General features: G+C 49.4%; 1 protein-coding gene across 1 annotated transcript; it reads left to right on the top strand.

Annotated features, from left to right (window-relative positions):
* Positions 1 to 326: 326 nt before the first annotated feature.
* Positions 327 to 8180, top strand: SPRY2 (sprouty RTK signaling antagonist 2). Its single transcript, XM_069639285.1, is given in 3 exon segments — positions 327 to 1206; positions 6369 to 7349; positions 7351 to 8180. Coding segments are annotated over 2 exon segments (1194 nt in total). The 5' UTR covers positions 327 to 1206; positions 6369 to 6419; the 3' UTR covers positions 7615 to 8180.
* Positions 8181 to 17064: the final 8884 nt, after the last annotated feature.

Below are 17064 nucleotides of genomic sequence, written 5' to 3' on the forward strand. Positions count from 1 at the left end.
TCTGTCTCTTTGCCTTTTCTACGCCGCGCCTATTGCGTTGTATTGCTGGGGCAGGGAGGTGGGAGCAGTGCGTCCTGTGTTTGCCTGCGGCAGTACGTGCTGTGCTAGAGCAGCGTGCGCCGTGTGCAGCGCCTCGCGCCCCTGCCGCTGCCGCAGAGGGCACTGGCGCTGTGCTGTCCCGGAGGAGAAGCAGCAGTGCCTATGTGTAGTATCTCCGTAGCGGGGTGCGCGCGCGCGCTTAACGCTTTTCCTCTCCTTGAAGGCCCTTCCTCCGCCCCCTCCTCCCCCCTCTCCTTGCTGGCGGGGAGCCGGCGGCAGTGAATGTGAGAGCCCCGCAGAGCCAATGAGCTGGGACCGGATGCGCCGTATCCTGCGGGACAACAACCCTCTGTTCCTGCTCACATCCACATGACGCCATTCACCGCAGCTTGAGCCGCTCGCAGCCCGGCCCCCGGAAACACGGCCAGGGGAGGGGAGCGCAGGCAGCCCAGAGCGCAGGCACAGCCCGGCGCACAACAACAGGAGGAGGCAGAGGACCAGAGACCCCGGGAGTGCAGCAGAGCCCCGCGCACAAGAGAGCGAGAGCTGCACTGAGCGAGCCACGCAGCCAAGGCACGGGGAGAGCCCGCTTTCCCAGCCCTGCACACAACACCGCGCCCTGGAGACCCCCGGCGAGAAGCGGAGACGTGTGGGGACCCGGAGAGAGAGAGAGAATCTATCCTGCACGGCCAGCCTCCATTCACCAGAAGCCAGCAACACCGCACTTGTGTTTCTTGGTATCTTCGTGTTGCACGAAAAGGGGACCGTGCGCCCGGATTACACCTCGGATTTGTGCCGCCGTGGATCCTTCTGTACACACGCCGCTCTCAGCTTTTTTCTTTTTCTTGCTCCGGATGGATTACATGTGGGACTGAACTGCAGCTTGGGAAAGTTGTGGCCTGATTTGTTATCTAAACTTTGCAGGATCGCTCGGGCAAGGGCCTTCAAGCAGGACATGTGCGGCGCTGGCAAGGTCGCACTACTACCACCACCGCTGCTGCTGGTCTAGGGGTCCGGACACAAAGAGCGTCCACGGCCAGTGGAGGGGCTTCTCCCCCCCCCAGTCGGATCTGAAGAGACTGCCACTGCGACCCCCGCGGCCCCGTCATTGAGCACCAGGGGCGGGTTCCCCAGCGCTGGGATCTGCATGGAAAGGCGTGCGACATGGTAAAGAGCTCTTCCCTTCTATGTCCTGTGCCCTCTCCTCAAGTTTCCCAGCCTTTCTCTACTTTTTAATTTGCAACTTCAGGTGCAGGGGTGTTTTTGCTGCTTCGATTGAAAGCAGTTTGGGTTTCATTTTGTAGCTCCTCGAGTAGTTTATTACTTTTGTGGTGTTGCCAGTTATTGTCGATCTTGTTGTTAAAAGTGGCCCGGCTGCCCCTCTCCTCCCGTCTGTCCCCTTGACTGTGTGGATGCTTGTATTCGCTGTCGCGGGTGTTCTGTGTTCTCTCTGCGCCCACCTGCTTCTCACTCCACGGGTTTCGAAACCTGGATTTATTCTGCATTTTATTTTGGATGGAAGGCAGGCAGTCAAAGCTTCCTGCACTTTTTGCCCCCACCCCATTGCAGCTTTCGCCTGGTCGCACTCCCCAAACTAACTTGCCGCAAAATAAAGAAGCGAGGGGGTGGCTCGTTGTTTCTACTATCACTGGCATTTCTTCGAGTTTATAATATTGTATTTTCTGTGTGGCAGGGCCAAGTCGGGGGACACACACGGGCGGCAGTTTAGAATGTGTGCCACAGGGTGTCCGAGGATGTGTAGCGTTCTGTGTGGTGCAGCCTCGGTGCTGGCTTTCCTCAGCTTGCCCAGCCATAGCCAAACCCGCATTAATATATCGCTTACCCCACAGGATTGCAATGGCTAAAAAAACAGCCACATCTGTAACCCCTCAGATACTGACAGGTGGGAATTGGATACTGAGTTTTTGCCAATCGCAGGATGTTGCAGGCATCCGGCGGCATTTTGTTTTCGACCAGTTTGTGGGCCATGCGTCGTTTCCAGGTCGCAGACTTTGCAGAAGCATCACGGTCCTGTGTTTGCTTTCTTTGTAGCGCCTATGCTCACCCTTTCGGCCACTTCGGGGAGCCACTAACGCGCTCCCACTGGTGGTATGCTCCTGAAACGGATGGGCAGGTGACATCACGACGGATCTGCTCCCACCCGGGGGCCACAGCGAACAGCTGAAACCGTTCCGTGCCCGCCCCTTTGCAAGTCCATTGTGCCCCCAGCACGTGAATGGGGGCACGTCCCCTGTTTATACCCCGGATGGCCTCTGTGTGAACTGTCTGCGGCCTGCAGGGCCGCACTGCGGGGCTGGCGGTGGGTGTGCAGCACCGTCCCGGAGGTAGTGTAGGGGCAGGATGGAAGGGGGAGGGAGGAGGGGTGGCGGTAGAAGGGGGCAGATTTGTTATGTTAAAAACAACCCCCAGGGCGGCACATTGTCATTCACGGGGTAGTGGGGAAGCTGGACTGGAAGTCACAATGGAGGCCGGCGCTATGTAAATATCCGAGGGGGGGGGGTGTGTGTGTGGGGTGGGAGGCGGGCGAGACTTCCTGGCATTTGAATTGCCTATTGAGGGATGCGTGGAGGGGGGTTTCTGAAGAGATAAAGGGAGGAGGCCCCTTGTTCACCTCGAGTTCGTTTGTCATGCCTTGAAGGGAAGGGATCTGGGAGTTCAGAATTGGGCTTCGTTGGCGAGTCTTGAAAGTTGCGCCAGAGTGAAAGCTTCGGCGAAAGGGGTGGCGCACGTGCTACCCAATCCCGAGGGACGCCACCGAGCTTTAAGCAAACGGGCGTTATTTTATATTGGTGTAAAGCGTTGCCTCACTTGCCAACTTCCTCTGGGTTCCCAAATGTTGACACGGGGGAGGGGGCGGTCGGCATTATCTTCCTTTTTTCTTTCTTCCAAGGGGCCCTCGTGTTGATTATGAATGGGAATTCCACTCAGGCACACCCCGTTTCGTGGAATAGTGGACTCGCCCGGAGTCGTCTGACAAAATGCGCCCCTGAAGCAGTCCTCGTTTTGCAGCAAATACCAAAACCTATGTCTGCATTTCGCATGTGCTGCTTGCAAAGGAGGCGCATTGCCCAGCATCACACGCCCACTGTGCTGATTAGATGATACAAATGTGACATTTTAACTTGGGGGCTGATTCATGGAATTTCTGCCCGCAAACCCCTGTTTACGAAATGGGAATTTGCGGGCAGAATGGCGCACAAAATCCATTAATCGGACTCAAAATGTGTAACGTGGGGCCACTTGGGAAATCATTTTGTCCCTTTTGGTTCCCAGTCCACCCCTGGGCGAAAGGTGTACCATGCCGTGTTGTGTTTTGTACACAACGAAGGGATCAAAGTGTTCAATACAGGGCAGATTACAGCTCTCTAGCCTTTCAGATATACAACAAACGTGATATCGCAATATCGTCGACCACCGTCCCTGCAGCTGGGGCTGGGGGAAACGCTATGCGTGCCCAAACAAGGATTAAAACGCCAGAGTGCAGCATGCATACGTGTTGGGTGTGCGCTGAACGGGACGTGCAATGTGCTCGGACTCCTGTTCCCCGGCGCATGCTGTCGCACCCTGTGCATGCAGAACCATGTGCATGGCCTCACAAGCCCAACATTCAGCGTACTGACGCCACGGGGTCATTTAGCGCGAGGAGCAAAATACACACAATAGTTGTCTAAGGCCCCGATTCATGGAATTTTAGCACGGTTCAAAGTGACTTTGCATTGTCAACACAATACCAGATTCGTGGAACTGTGCAAAGTATATATATATTTGTTTGTGCATGGTGTCAATTTTTGCAATACAAAATGACTTGATGGGCATTTCGGATTGGGATGTCGGACACCCCAGACATTAGGGAGGACTGCCTTGCAGTGCAATATTTGTTTTGGACATTAATGTATTCGAATCCCCACGTCTCCAGAGTCGTCACGCCGGTTATTTTTTTTAGTATCAAGCCTATCATAGTTGATTTTGGATCTGGAGGTACTTATACGCACAGGCCAGGGCAAGGCGCGCAGCCCGGTCCCCTCATAAAATAAAAAGTCCGGCAGTGCACACACCATAATCGGTGCATGTCCAAATCTGTGCACGCACTAGTGACCCTAATCCTGGGGAGAGTTTCTGCAAGTGGGGCTGAGGGTCAGACGGTTGGTCTGCGTCACTTGACCTTTTTCTTTGCTGGGCAGAGCGGCGCAAAATCCGCTTTTCTGCTTCCGTGGACCTAAAAGAGAGCGGACTGCCTTTTGGTCGCATTCCAAACACGGACTGCCGGCGGTACAATGGCCGCACATGTTGGTTTCAGACGCCCACAAAAGGTCCACGGCTAACTTTATAGTACAATTTAGAAGTGTGCGGTTGGGCCTCTTTACTTCCTCTACCCCGCCCCCCCTCCTCTGGACTATGGGTCGTTGTCCAAGAAACCATACCCTGCAATTGGATCCAGTAATAATGGCCTAACTGGGTTATTTATTTATTTTGAACCGGGGCTGATCGAGCGGATGTGATTGGATTTGCTGTATGTTTTTCACCCAGTCCAAACCTAATGTAGAATGGACGTCCCTAGATGGGATTTTCATAACCGGCTTATGCGTGATTGTGTGCTGCCACGCCCGTTGTGTCTGCTTACTCTGCTCTTGTATTCAAATGTGTTCCATGTCGTTTTGCGACTGTGCGCTCCCTGGCCTCCAGAAACAAGCGGCATTGTCTGCTATAGAGGTCAGATGTAAACGATACACGCGGCGGCTGCTGCCGGCTTCCCTGGGCCAACTGAGGAGTGCCCCGTACACTGAACGCGGGCGCGCATGGCGCATCTGACCCACTTACGCTGGGGAGGCAGCCTAGCGGCCGCCTGCACCCCCTGCGTCGCTGCCTGCACCCCCCACTCATCAGTGGGATTGGGAGGGCGGGGGCAGGGAGCTGGGGTCTCGTCCTTGAGATATACGTGAATAGTCGAGCTGTTTTACGCCTTTGATTTAAGTTGATTACAACACAGTGCTTGCAGCCCCAACCAGCATTGGGGATTTTCCACGCGGGGTAAGGTACTTGTTATTTCTGCATGTAATCTAAAAATTATATTAACTTGGGTGGTTAACTTTTTTTTATATTGCGATATAACGAGAGAGAGGGGCGAAGTGAATTTAAATGTGCCTTACAAGCAAACAAATGCAGAAAGGTTGCGGTGGGTCAGTGGGTATCAAGTTCACACCTGTGAAATATAGCATTGCAATTTGTGAGTGTCCATCACAATCCACACAGTGACTTCGGTTACCATACCAACAGGACAAGGCCTTGGAGAAGGACATGGAATCCTGCATACATGGGAGGGGCGCCCGGGGCTTAAGCAATGTCTAGCATCTTAAATAAACCTGGTTGGATGAAGCCACTGAATAGTGTAGGCCGCGGTATTCCCCGCCCCCCCCCCTGCAATCCCCCTGGATTCCCACAGTGTTACAATTCTTCAAATTGCCCCATGGTAGTATGTTGGGTTTGGGTCCAAACCTGCACGTGCCACTTCCGATTGCGGCCAATACTCCCATGTCAGGTGGCCAAGCATCTACTTGTCTCCAACTTGAAGGCTACGGGTGGTTGTGTCAAGAGTCTTATTCTAATGAGGTTTTGGCGTCTGGTAACATCAACACATGGCCTTTGTCCTTGCGGCTTATACTTTTGTATTGATCATGGCCTTTAGTGGTCTGAAAACTGAATTCTTTTTTACTGGTGCATAGCATATTTGCAACCATTCTAAAATCCGGAAATGCATGCAAAAATCCCGTGTGCAGAAAAAATCCCAGCATTTTCATACTGTTATTTGTTGGCAGTTTATAAGGCTCTCAACCATTTTACAGGCCATACCACTGCCCCCAACCCCTCTTTGGCATTCAGTAACCCTAGTACACATTAAGTAACCCTTACTGACTCGTTGTTTTCCTTTGAATCAACATTGTATAACATTTAAGAAATGAGGTCTTGAAAGATCGTTGCAGCATAACCTTTCCCTGTCAAGAGCCAGCCGTGCAGGGCTCAACATTTAGACTTGCCACCAACTAGCCAATGGCACTAAGAACTGCTGTATTGTGTTCATGTGGTGAATTGAAGGGGCAGGTGACTTTTGATGCCTGGCTAGCAACATTGGATGCTGGGAGGGGGCCACCATCCAGAAGGGAGGGTCCACACTAGCCCATGGGTCGTGCAGTACGTCCGAAAGGTCAAACTTTGCGCACTATATGTGTCTATACATCATTGAAGGGTTAGTGTTCGGTGTGTGTGTCTTGGATGTATATGTGGTTGTAACCATGCCTCTCTCTCTCTTGCAGGATTTCAGATGTGTTCTAGTGCTGTTGCAGTGACAGATCTCGAAGGGACTGATGGAGGCGCGGGCTCATCATGGCGCCAGCGGGGCCCAGCCCTTACTGCAGACCAGGCGAGACCCCGGCAGGCAGCATGGAGACGCAGACCCCCGCGACTTCCTGGCCCAGCAGGTCCACGTTCTATCTCTGGACCAGATCCGTGCCATTAGGAGCACCAACGAGTACACCGAGGGGCCCACGGTAGCCCCGCGACCCGGGCCAAAGCCCGCCCCACGGACCGCCACCCAGCACAAAACCGAGCACCACCAAGGCCCGGGCGAGCAGCGGCCGCACGGCAGGAGCCAGCAGCCGCCGCCGCCGCACACGCGCGCCTCGCTCTCGCGCTCCACCAGCACGGGCAGCAGCGGCTCGCGGGGCAGCACGAGGACCACGAGCACGAGCAGCGCCTCCTCCGAGCAGAGACTCCTGGGATCCTTCTCCTCTTCCGGCTTCCTGGCGGAGCAGGTGGTCCGCGCGCAGCCCAAGGGCGAGCTCAAGGCGGACCTGCTGAAGCCCCTGAGCAGGCCGGACCTGGGCGCGCACGCCTACCGCTGCGAGGACTGCGGCAAGTGCAAGTGCCGCGAGTGCACCTGCCCGCGCAGCCTGCCGTCCTGCTGGATCTGCGACAAGCAGTGCCTGTGCTCGGCGCAGAGCGTGCTGGACTACGGCACGTGCGTCTGCTGCGTCAAGGGCCTCTTCTACCACTGCTCCACGGACGACGAGGACGACTGCTTCGACAAGCCCTGCTCGTGCAGTCAGGCGCACTGCTGCGCCCGCTGGTCCGCCATGGGCGCCCTGTCGCTCCTCTTGCCCTGTCTCTGCTGTTACCTGCCCGGCAAGGGCTGCCTCAAGCTGTTCCAAGGCTGCCACGACCGACTCAACAGGCCCGGCTGCCGGTGCAAACACTCGAACACCGTGTGCTGCAAGGCGCCCAGTGTGCCTCCCAGGAACCCTGAAAAGCCCACATAGCAGCCTGGCACGAAGAGGTTCGGGAATAAGACTGTTACGTCTAACGCCATTATGCAAGAAACTCGTTTGTCCCAACCCTGGCACAATGAGCAAGAGGCTTGGGGTGTACTTTCCGGTTTGCAGTGCCACGCCTTGGACGTGTGTGCCTTGCCAAGACAGCTCTGCTCAGAACGCACCCAGTGGAGCTCACCAGCTTGACCCAGTATTCTGCGATCACCCCACTCTAGCCAACCACATAAGCTAAAGCAACACAAGCAGTCCTTGGCAGCTCCTTTTTTTGTTTGTGAATAGTGCCTGCGGCCATTTGTAAATCAGCAAAGGGATTTTGTTCATTGTTTTCTGCCAGAGATAATGTGCTATATATTTTTGTACATATGATATTTACAACTGTGAAGAATGGTGCCATAATCATAGCACAGTCACAAATATTCTACTAATACGTTGTACGGCATTCTGCGGAATGCGAGTCACCAATTGGTATGTCTTTTTAGATTGTACTTCGCCTTATGGAGCCTTGATGTTCCAGGACTCTTGATTTCCCACCCCCCTGTTCCCTCAACTCCCTGTATATTGTACAGTTGCTGTTAAAAAAAATCTGCCTTTATTTTCTAATTTTTTCCAACATATTGTTTAGTGTAAAGAATATTTATTTGAAGTTTTATTATTTTATAAAAAAAGAAATATTTATTTTAAGAGGCATCTTGCAAATGTCGCCATTTTTTTATGAGGGCGTCATAGTTGCTGCAGACAAGTGGTGAGAGATGCATATGTTCACTATAAAATAGAAAATATATTAACGTTTGACATTAAGCCGGGCTGCCTGTCTTTATTTTGCTGTATTTCCTACCTGCCTCCCTTGAAAGCTCACTCTGTTTTTAGAAAAGTGAACCTTACTCCTTCACCACAGGGGTGTACATGGACAGGCCTCCCCTCCTGGTAGGATGGCTCAGTGGGTTCGTTACACTCTCGTTGCTGTGTTTTGTGCTTGATCTGCAGGTCGAAGGTTCAAATCCTGGCAAGAGGTCGATAAGGGTACCAATTTCGATTGGGCAATAATAGTAATGTATGTAAATATATCCTATCTAAAGCAGTTTAGATCAAAGCGCTATATAAATGTATTATTATTCCTCTTTGGGGGTAAAGGAGAGTTCTCCTGTTACAAAACAATTTTGCTATTTCATAACTCTAACCTTTGCATTATTCCTGCCCCACCCCAAGCTCGCTCTTCCATCTGCATCTTCTGCCTACAGGGTCTCCTCAAGAAGCCCCCTAGAAGTAACCCCAGGTGTACTTGCCCATCACCTGCCACTCTCTTAACTCCAGTGGCTGGCCCGTAGCCCCTTCATGCAGCAGATGATTGCCCTCATGCTACTTCCATGGTGGAGCTTCTAGTGGTTGAGCTAGATGTTGCTCCTACTGACCAAATTGCCGGCACACCGTTTTTGGGACATCCAGCTGGCTGCCATGGAGGAAAGTCTACTTGCACCGTTTACATGGTTGATCATTTCTAATTGTGTGAAGTGGCCATTGCTTGTTTAAAATAATTTGTAACCTGCAGACCAGTTGATTTAGGCTCCCAGGAGTAGTGTGGCAAGGATGCCCGGACGAGAAGGGTGTGGCAGAGCCAGATCAAGAGTTAAGCCTACCCACACATCGAAAATCGTGTTAGGAAACTATTACACTAACTTGGATTTAATGACAATCCTTCGGGCCTACTTTTCCATGTGCAGTTTTCAGAGATTTCATGATTTTTTCCCAGAGTTTCTTGGATCCTCAAAGCGGGCATGAAGTAGTTCCATGAATATGCTCCATGGGTTAATATTTTATACCCCAAGACATGATTTGTTGGCAAGTGGCCGAGTGGACCTTCTCTACGATTGCTGATTTGTGGGCCCTTGGCGGTTTGTGGTGGTTGAACTAACTGGGTGACCCCCTGGCTCAACTTGCATGGTTGGTCCTGTTGAGAATGTATGGAACCTAACTCTTTGTTAAATGGGAGGCAATGTTGGTGGTTGAGTGGCGCAATGATATGATAGGTTATTTATAACGCGCTTAATACACAGAGGTTTCTATGCACGGACCCGGGGATTAAACTGCGTGTCGTCCTGCTTCCAAGGCAAGCACATTACGCCTGAGCTATCCTCCCGAGGCAATCTCTTCTTTTTAGTGGTTGGCTGTCTTAACCTAGGATAATGCTGTATTCTAGAACCCATATGTTGCAACTGCCTCCATTGTAGACCATTGGCAAAGTGGTATTTCCACCCAAGCTTTTGACTGCAGCACTAAGAGTTGTGTTATCTTGCATTTGTATAGCACCTCCTGCCACAGGTTATGGTGTCTATCCGCTTTGCCTGTCGGAGACAAAGCGGGATTATATTACATGCAGTAGTGGTGGGGGGGGAGGCGTGGCCCTAGGTCATGCAACACAGTAGGCCTGATTCATGAAGCATTTTCTAATGGGATTGTGCCATTATAAAACGCTTCTGTGAATCGGGCCTAGTATCTCTTCGTGGAACCCAAACCTGACAATTTACATAAAAGCAAAGAGCCTTTTAAATTTCAAATTTGACATATGTCGATAGTGATTCTGCAAGAAACCCTTTGGACTGTGCCCTTTTCATTGTTCACAATACTTGCACGAACAAAAAAAGTCTAGACATATAAACCACTTTGTCTCAACCCCCGTTTAGGCGAAGGATGTATGTAAATCAGGCTGATTGCTTAATCCGAGGGGTTAGCTAATGTGGAAATGTTGTTCCTGATGATGAGCTAAAAAGTTTACACGTTAAACTAAAATGCATTTCAAATATAAACCACTTCGGAGAGCTTCTGAACCGGATACAAGGCTTTAGCTATTTCGGCATCAGACTCGCATGCAGAATGTTCTGGCTGGAGCCCAGGATGCTCGTGCATGAAAGCTCGGTTTGGGAACAGATCTGGGAGTTTCTAGGCACACTGCTGGAGCTCCGCTCCGTCATGTTCTGGCCCATTTCCTACGCCGTAGGCAGCCTGCTGTGGACCTTTAGTGCAGGCAAGCACCTCCAGTGGCTAGCAGCAGGAACCCCAAAACACTGATGAAGCAAAGCTGTCAACAAGTGGCAGATACAAGGTGCCCAAGTCCAAACACAGGTCTAACGGGGATTAGGAACGGGAAACAAAAAGGTAAAAGGACAAGGCTAGTATCCAAGTCACAGGCGTGCATGGGCTCCAGGTAAGGGAAGTGTGGCTAGGCGTGTGATTTTGGAAGCAAGAGATCCGAGTTCTAAACACTGCTTCCTCTTTTAAGAATATTATGCGACCCTGGGCCTATCTCTTCACCTCTCCATGTCATGCTCGATATATATAATATCCTAAAAACCCACCAGGATGTTGGACAACCCTGCCCTAGATAAGTCTTGACAGATGTCAGTTTAACCATGTTTGGAATATGTGCCACCATATCCGATTTTAGTCCACAGATTTCCCAGTAGCTCAAGGGAAGGTTGGCCTGGGACGTTATCGGCACAGGCAACAATTAAACGGTGGTCCACCATCCCAGATTACAATTTGCTACATTTCTAAACAGACTTGTTTTGAGTACTGTTTTTATTAACATAGTTTGCCAATAATGCTTTTGGAAGAATATTTGCTTAATAACATTGGTCCAGACCAGTATAGTCGTTTTTAAACCAACCCATACTGTCCAAAAACGTGGCCCAATTTGGCCCGAACCCTGGCCTGGCACTTTCGGCATTGCCCTCTTGGCAAGACTGATCCCGATGCAAGATGTCTGCGTGGGGTTTTATTTATGTATTGTGCATTTGTAAGGTGCTTATTCATCAAGTCCATTGTGTAAAGCACCGACAGTCACACATTGACGTTACCCCGCCCCCGCCCCACACCTCTAAAAATCCAATAGCTCACCCAGGTTTGCTTGAGAGACTAATTCATAACAGAGCGTTTTCCAATGGGATTGCGCCATTATAAAACGGTTCAGTGCTTCCGGCACAAGGGCGCACAAATAAATGCACGTGCTGGAAGCGAAAGTTATGTGGGGAAACACCAGGCTGCCACCATAAGCCCCCCCATTCTTTTTATACAGCATCACTATTGGCTGTTTACATTGAGGCCGACGGTGGGTGGGCGCCATGAAACAAAATCTCTTCCTGGACTGCGCACACATGACAAATGGGAGAAGGCTTGCACACCAGCTATTTCTGATTAGGAAACTAGTCGGGGCTTGCGTTTTTTCTTTTGCTTCACGTGATGATAGATTAGCAGCACACACAGAGACCCGAGGAGGAGTGCTTTCAACGCGACAGGCCCACATCAGAAGGCGTGCACAGGGCAGATCGCAGCCTTTCAAAGCAATCTCTTCAAAGTCCTAGCTGCCAAGTAGCACGGGGGTCGTAATCTCTGACAAAAACAACAAAACCAAACAATAAGGTAATCTATTTTTCACCTCGGTGCATTTGTAGGTAGAGGGGACCCCAGGAAAGAGGCCTGCGTGCCCTCTGAAAAAGGCATCGCCCATTTTACGAAGAATTTTGCCTGGAGACAAACGTTCTGAACAGGAAATGGAGGTTTGCTAATAAAGCCAGGTAAATCATTTCCTAGGCTTCCGGGCGGGAAACTTGGCACTGGGACGGTTTTGACCTCAGTTGAGAGGCAATTTTCCAAAGGTGACAAGTCACGCAAGCGGCAAGGAATGCGCTTCTAGCTGGGCAGATAACATTTTTTAAACACTCCTGCAATCGGATCTGTTTTTTTTAATTTTTTTTTTAGTTTTCTTGTTTTTTTCTTTCTTCTTCCAACAACACATGCATATACATGGAGATAGAGCGAGTGTATTATGAAGCAGAGAGTGGTGAACTAGCCGACAGGGAACTCTGGAGATTTCCCTGTGGGCCTTTTTTTTTTAAAACATTTTTTTTTTTTATAGTGGGAAGAAGTAAAGAATGCGTATGTTAATATTGGGCTCTTGGAAAAACACTTCAAGTGCCACTGTAGGTTCCCAGTCCAGCCCTAGAAGCCGCACACAGTGACCTGCAGCACAGCCTGTACAAACTAACATACAACGAATCTCTAAACATTTGGTATATATATGACAAAACATTTTGACTTCCAATGCAGCCTAACAGTACTGAACCCAGAGCTTCATACATAGAAGTACCTTTAGCTATGCAAATGTGTTTGCTTCATCTTAATGCACGGTCTTTACTGAAAAAAAGCCTGGTCACTGAACATCATGTTCTGCGGGGGTGAGTATTAGCCCAGTGGATGCGGCTATTGCTTAAGCCATTCTGGCCCTGCATTACTATTTCATGCCAGACAAGCAAGAGCAATTACAACGCCATGAAGTCTTCAAAAAGCTGGAAGGGAAAAGACTGAAGGAGGGGCCAAGATGGGGGGGCTGTGAACATAGGACCAAGGAATTAAGTGGTTTAATTGCTCGAGTGGAGTAAATGGTTCCGTATTGCCACGTCAAACCCAAAAGCAGCAGCAGACTTTCAAACCCAGAAACGAGAGAATTTGCAAATGTATACATTCAAATTTCTGAGATACAAACCCTCCCAAGTGATATTGGGATAAAGACCTTCGCCCCTGTTTTCTTGGCCAGGGCTTCAAGATGCTCGGGCTCACCGTGCAGCAAGTGCATTTCAGACGTACTCCCTTGCATGTTAAACACCCCTCCCTGGCTATCCTTCTGGCGCTGTGCCCCATAGAATACAGTGTCCCACAATAGATGTGGTCCAATTGTACACCAAGCTCCCCCTTTTGCTGCTCATGCCTTCCTGTGCACATTAACCATCCTCTGCCCTCACCCCAACTATCTACCCCGCTTTTCGCCTGCTTACCGCTACTGCATATCATAGTTTGCCTTTGTATCTCTCCCTTTCAAAGCATAAATAAATGCTTTGTCGACTTCACTAATGGTTTCCAGTGGACCCACTTGCACACAGGTTCTTGAATATGAGACTGTCCTATGCTGTACACCACCTCCCATTTAATGAAGTTAGTTTCCATACTTTCTGAATAGGACCAACCACGCTAGTTGGCCCAGGGGTCACCCAGTTAGTTCAACCACCACGAAGCACCAAGGATCCACAAATCTGCAACAGCAGAGAAATTCCAGTCGGCCCCTCCCACCCTCAAGGCGGAGAGGGTTCTTTCCAGCACTGGACGTCGAACTCCATGTGTCTTGAGGTTCCTGCAGCACCTTCCGTTATTTTGCAGTCTTTTTAATGCACTCTCCAAATGTGTGCCCTTTCGACAACGTTTACCAATGCATTCCCTACTCCAGAAAGGTTTCATGTTGGAATTCATGAAGCAGATAGAGGAAGACCTTGTACAGTGTGCACTTGTCTAATACATTTTATTTATTATTAAATGGCTAAAATGCAGAAGTGTGCCAGACATCTTGTGGAATGACCAGAGCGTTTTGGGCTTTCTGTCTTTCTGGTACTTTCAGTGGGATTGTGGCTCATCGGGCTCCCTTCGTTATGCTGAAATTATGAGGGCACTTACTTCACTTTCCAGCCTTAATGGAGCACCGGGCACCCAAGCTTCAAAAACATCACTACACCACTGATCTGCTAGCTTGTCCTCCCTTGATAGTCCTCTTTCAGCTTATCGAGCCTCTAAATGACATTGGCTGGTTATAATGGACTCTTAGAGTAAGCAATGGGGTGCTGTGTGTATGTGGAGCATTTAGGTGCAAGTGTTTTTTTTTTAAGGTTTGCTAGTAGCTTGCAACTTGAAATGTTTAATCTTGAGCACATGTATTCCCCCTGATAGTTCTTTTACTTTACCTTTGCTAAATACCCTTCTAGGTTTAAGGTCTTGAAACCCTCATGGGGGCACCATACAAGCCATTCCGAACAAGCCTAGGTGCCCTGAGGCTGTTCTGATGGTGATTTGGTGCATATGTGCCACCGTAGACCATTTAGGCGTAAGGACATTGTATTTTGTACCAATGAGTTGGGCTAGAAAAGCAAAGCTGTCAGAGCCAAGATTGAACCCATCAATGCATGTTGCATTATTGGAATAATTCAGGAGGTTAGGGGTGGTGTAAAGAGTTTGTTGGTTCTACACCAATTATTTGAACCTATAGGAAATGTGAGACCGTCCCTCGCTCTTGCAGCACTCCCCTCCCTTCCGTTTCAGGGAGGGACTCATTGACGAACATTTTCTTTATCATGACCGACCAGAGAAAGGTAGTTCCTGTCCTGCTCTTTGAAGTAGCCCGGGGCAATGTTGTGCATGACAAGTAACTCACTAAAAGTTAGCAGCGAGACACCCAAACAAAGTGGTAATTAAACAATACGTAAACCAATTGCCTCTTTACAGCACAGGCGGTGTGAAAAGTGTGCGCGGGAGTAAGAGATTTGAACATGATGTTAATGTAGGTTACACCATAGGTTTAATAAAAACAGCTGTTATCTGTGCTTTCTGAAGATGATAATTTTGCAACAGTCAGTAATTTCAGCGTCCTGGGTGGGGGGGGAGAATAATAAAGTGCATTATCACAAACTGTAAAGCGCTGAGCCGAACAGAATCCCTCTGTCTATTTTGAAGTGATCAAGCTAAATCAAGGAAGGGAACGAGGGCAAAGGCAAATCAAGTGAGTTATGCAGCTTTTAGGTACAACTGAAATGCTGTTATCAGAACCCATCCCATGTCTCCTGGTTCCAAAATAGTTAGTTTAGCCAGTAAGGGACTTCTCCTGAATTGCCATTGTTAAATTCATTACTGCGGGATTGTGCGAGTCAACTGAGAATTGCAGACTTGATGCAGAGGAGAAAAGGTTGGTAGGCCGAGGAGGCGAGCTTGAAGGCTTACCACTGATGCAGAGTCCCCTAATCCGTGCTTCTTGTTTCTAGTAAATGTGCAATGCCCTTAAAGTATTACTCTATCTTTGTTTTATTAGGACTGTTATTGAAAGATACCAATGCTGGGTTTAAACAAAAAACACTCATAACAAAAAGGAAGATGGTAATTTGTGCCACAGCATGGACAAGTCTTCTGATGGGTTCAGTTAACTGTTGTCCCGCGGATTGAAAGTTTGCATGTTCACCAAACACCTTGCAGATGTAACTGGGTGTCTGTTGAGGGCCAGTGGTCTGCAGCCTTTGGGTTGCCAGACGTTTTGTGGACTACAGCTCCCATTAGCCCTTGCCAGGAAAGTCAATGGTGAGGGATCATGGCAGTCAGTCCAAATTTTCTGGAGGGCAGCAGGTTGCAGACTGCTTTGGGTAGGTGTGGCATGTACATACAATGGTATAATTCCTTTGTTTGGCAACCCAACCAACCAGTCTGGGGATCGCGAGGAAGGTAACAGTTTGTTTTGCTTCTTATATTTATGCAGCTACTACCAAATTCAGTAGCCCTCTGGAGCAGTGGAAAGGTGCAGTGCTTCCAGGTTTTCATCTATGCAGCACGAGAATGAGATGGTCTGCATAGAAAGTAGGTATACCGTATCGTAACATGAAGAACTGACCAGAGAAGCCGTGTTTGTTCAAGACCCTCTTCAGTGACTTATGAAGCTCTCCAAAACAACTTTACACGTACAGCAAAGACTTTTTATTATGTGTCTCATTCAAATTCTGTGCTTTAAAACAATCTTGAATTCTTTAAAAGATATTCTTACATTCACAAAGATGTCATTTGATCCTTAGCTTTGAAAAACCTGTGTAAAATAATCCTACTTTAACCACTTAACCCAAAATCATGATACATTGGGCCTCATTCCGAGTGTGGCGGTCCAGAAACGAGTGTGGCGGTAAACTCACTGGCACCCTTGTTTCTGGACCACCACACTACGAGTCTATCTGCAGGGGCTGTAGCGCCCAGCACGTTTGACCTTGCCGGGCACTCCGGCCCCATTAGGCAGAGTCGTCACAGAAGCACCTGCACTTTTGGCAACAGTGCCAGTGCTTCCGTCTTCTCACTCCCATGGAGTCCTATGGGACTCCACGTGAATGGGGAGTTACCAAACCTGCCGCCTGACTTCACAAGCCAATGGGACTTGTAATGTCAGTCAGGTGGCGGATTCAGTATTTTTGGGTCGCGACAATCTGCCAGTGGCACCGACGGGGTTACTGCGCACCTCGGAATGCGGCCCACTGTTTTCTAATTGTAATAATATTATTAGATACGATTACAGGAATATCTTTGGGGACAAGACAGAGATCCTGCTGGTACCCCCCCCCCGTGGTACTAAAAAATCTCAATGACCAATACTCAGCCTTCTATATTGATGACATCTTGGTCCCTGTCTCTTCCTCAGTGAAGACTAGGGGTTTACCTTGCCGCCACCCTCTCACTGATTACACAATCCTCTTGTGCTTTTCCGATGCTTTACATCCTGGATCATGCTATACAAAACTCAGCAGAGATATTCCTGATCTATGGCCTAATCAAAGAGATCGAGCCAGAAGTCCTAGCCATCCTCAAAAGCCTAAAACCCTCAGTGCGAAGGGAATGTATTTCCTGCCACCATCATCAAGGACTGCCCAGAAGCTCTAGCTCCTTTAATCACTACCCACATGAGCGCCTCCTTGACAGGAATAGTGCCCGCCAGCCTCAAGGAAGCCTGGGTATTTCCGCTTCTTAAAAAAACCCTCCCTAGACCCCACAATTCTGAACAACTATAGGCCTATTGCTACAGTCTCCTTATTACTGAAAATCTTAGATTGAGCTGCCTATCTGCAGG

Source organism: Ambystoma mexicanum, chromosome 7q, assembly GCF_040938575.1.
Source record: "Ambystoma mexicanum isolate Mex_15411 chromosome 7q, UKY_AmexF1_1, whole genome shotgun sequence".
Taxonomy (NCBI): domain Eukaryota; kingdom Metazoa; phylum Chordata; class Amphibia; order Caudata; family Ambystomatidae; genus Ambystoma; species Ambystoma mexicanum.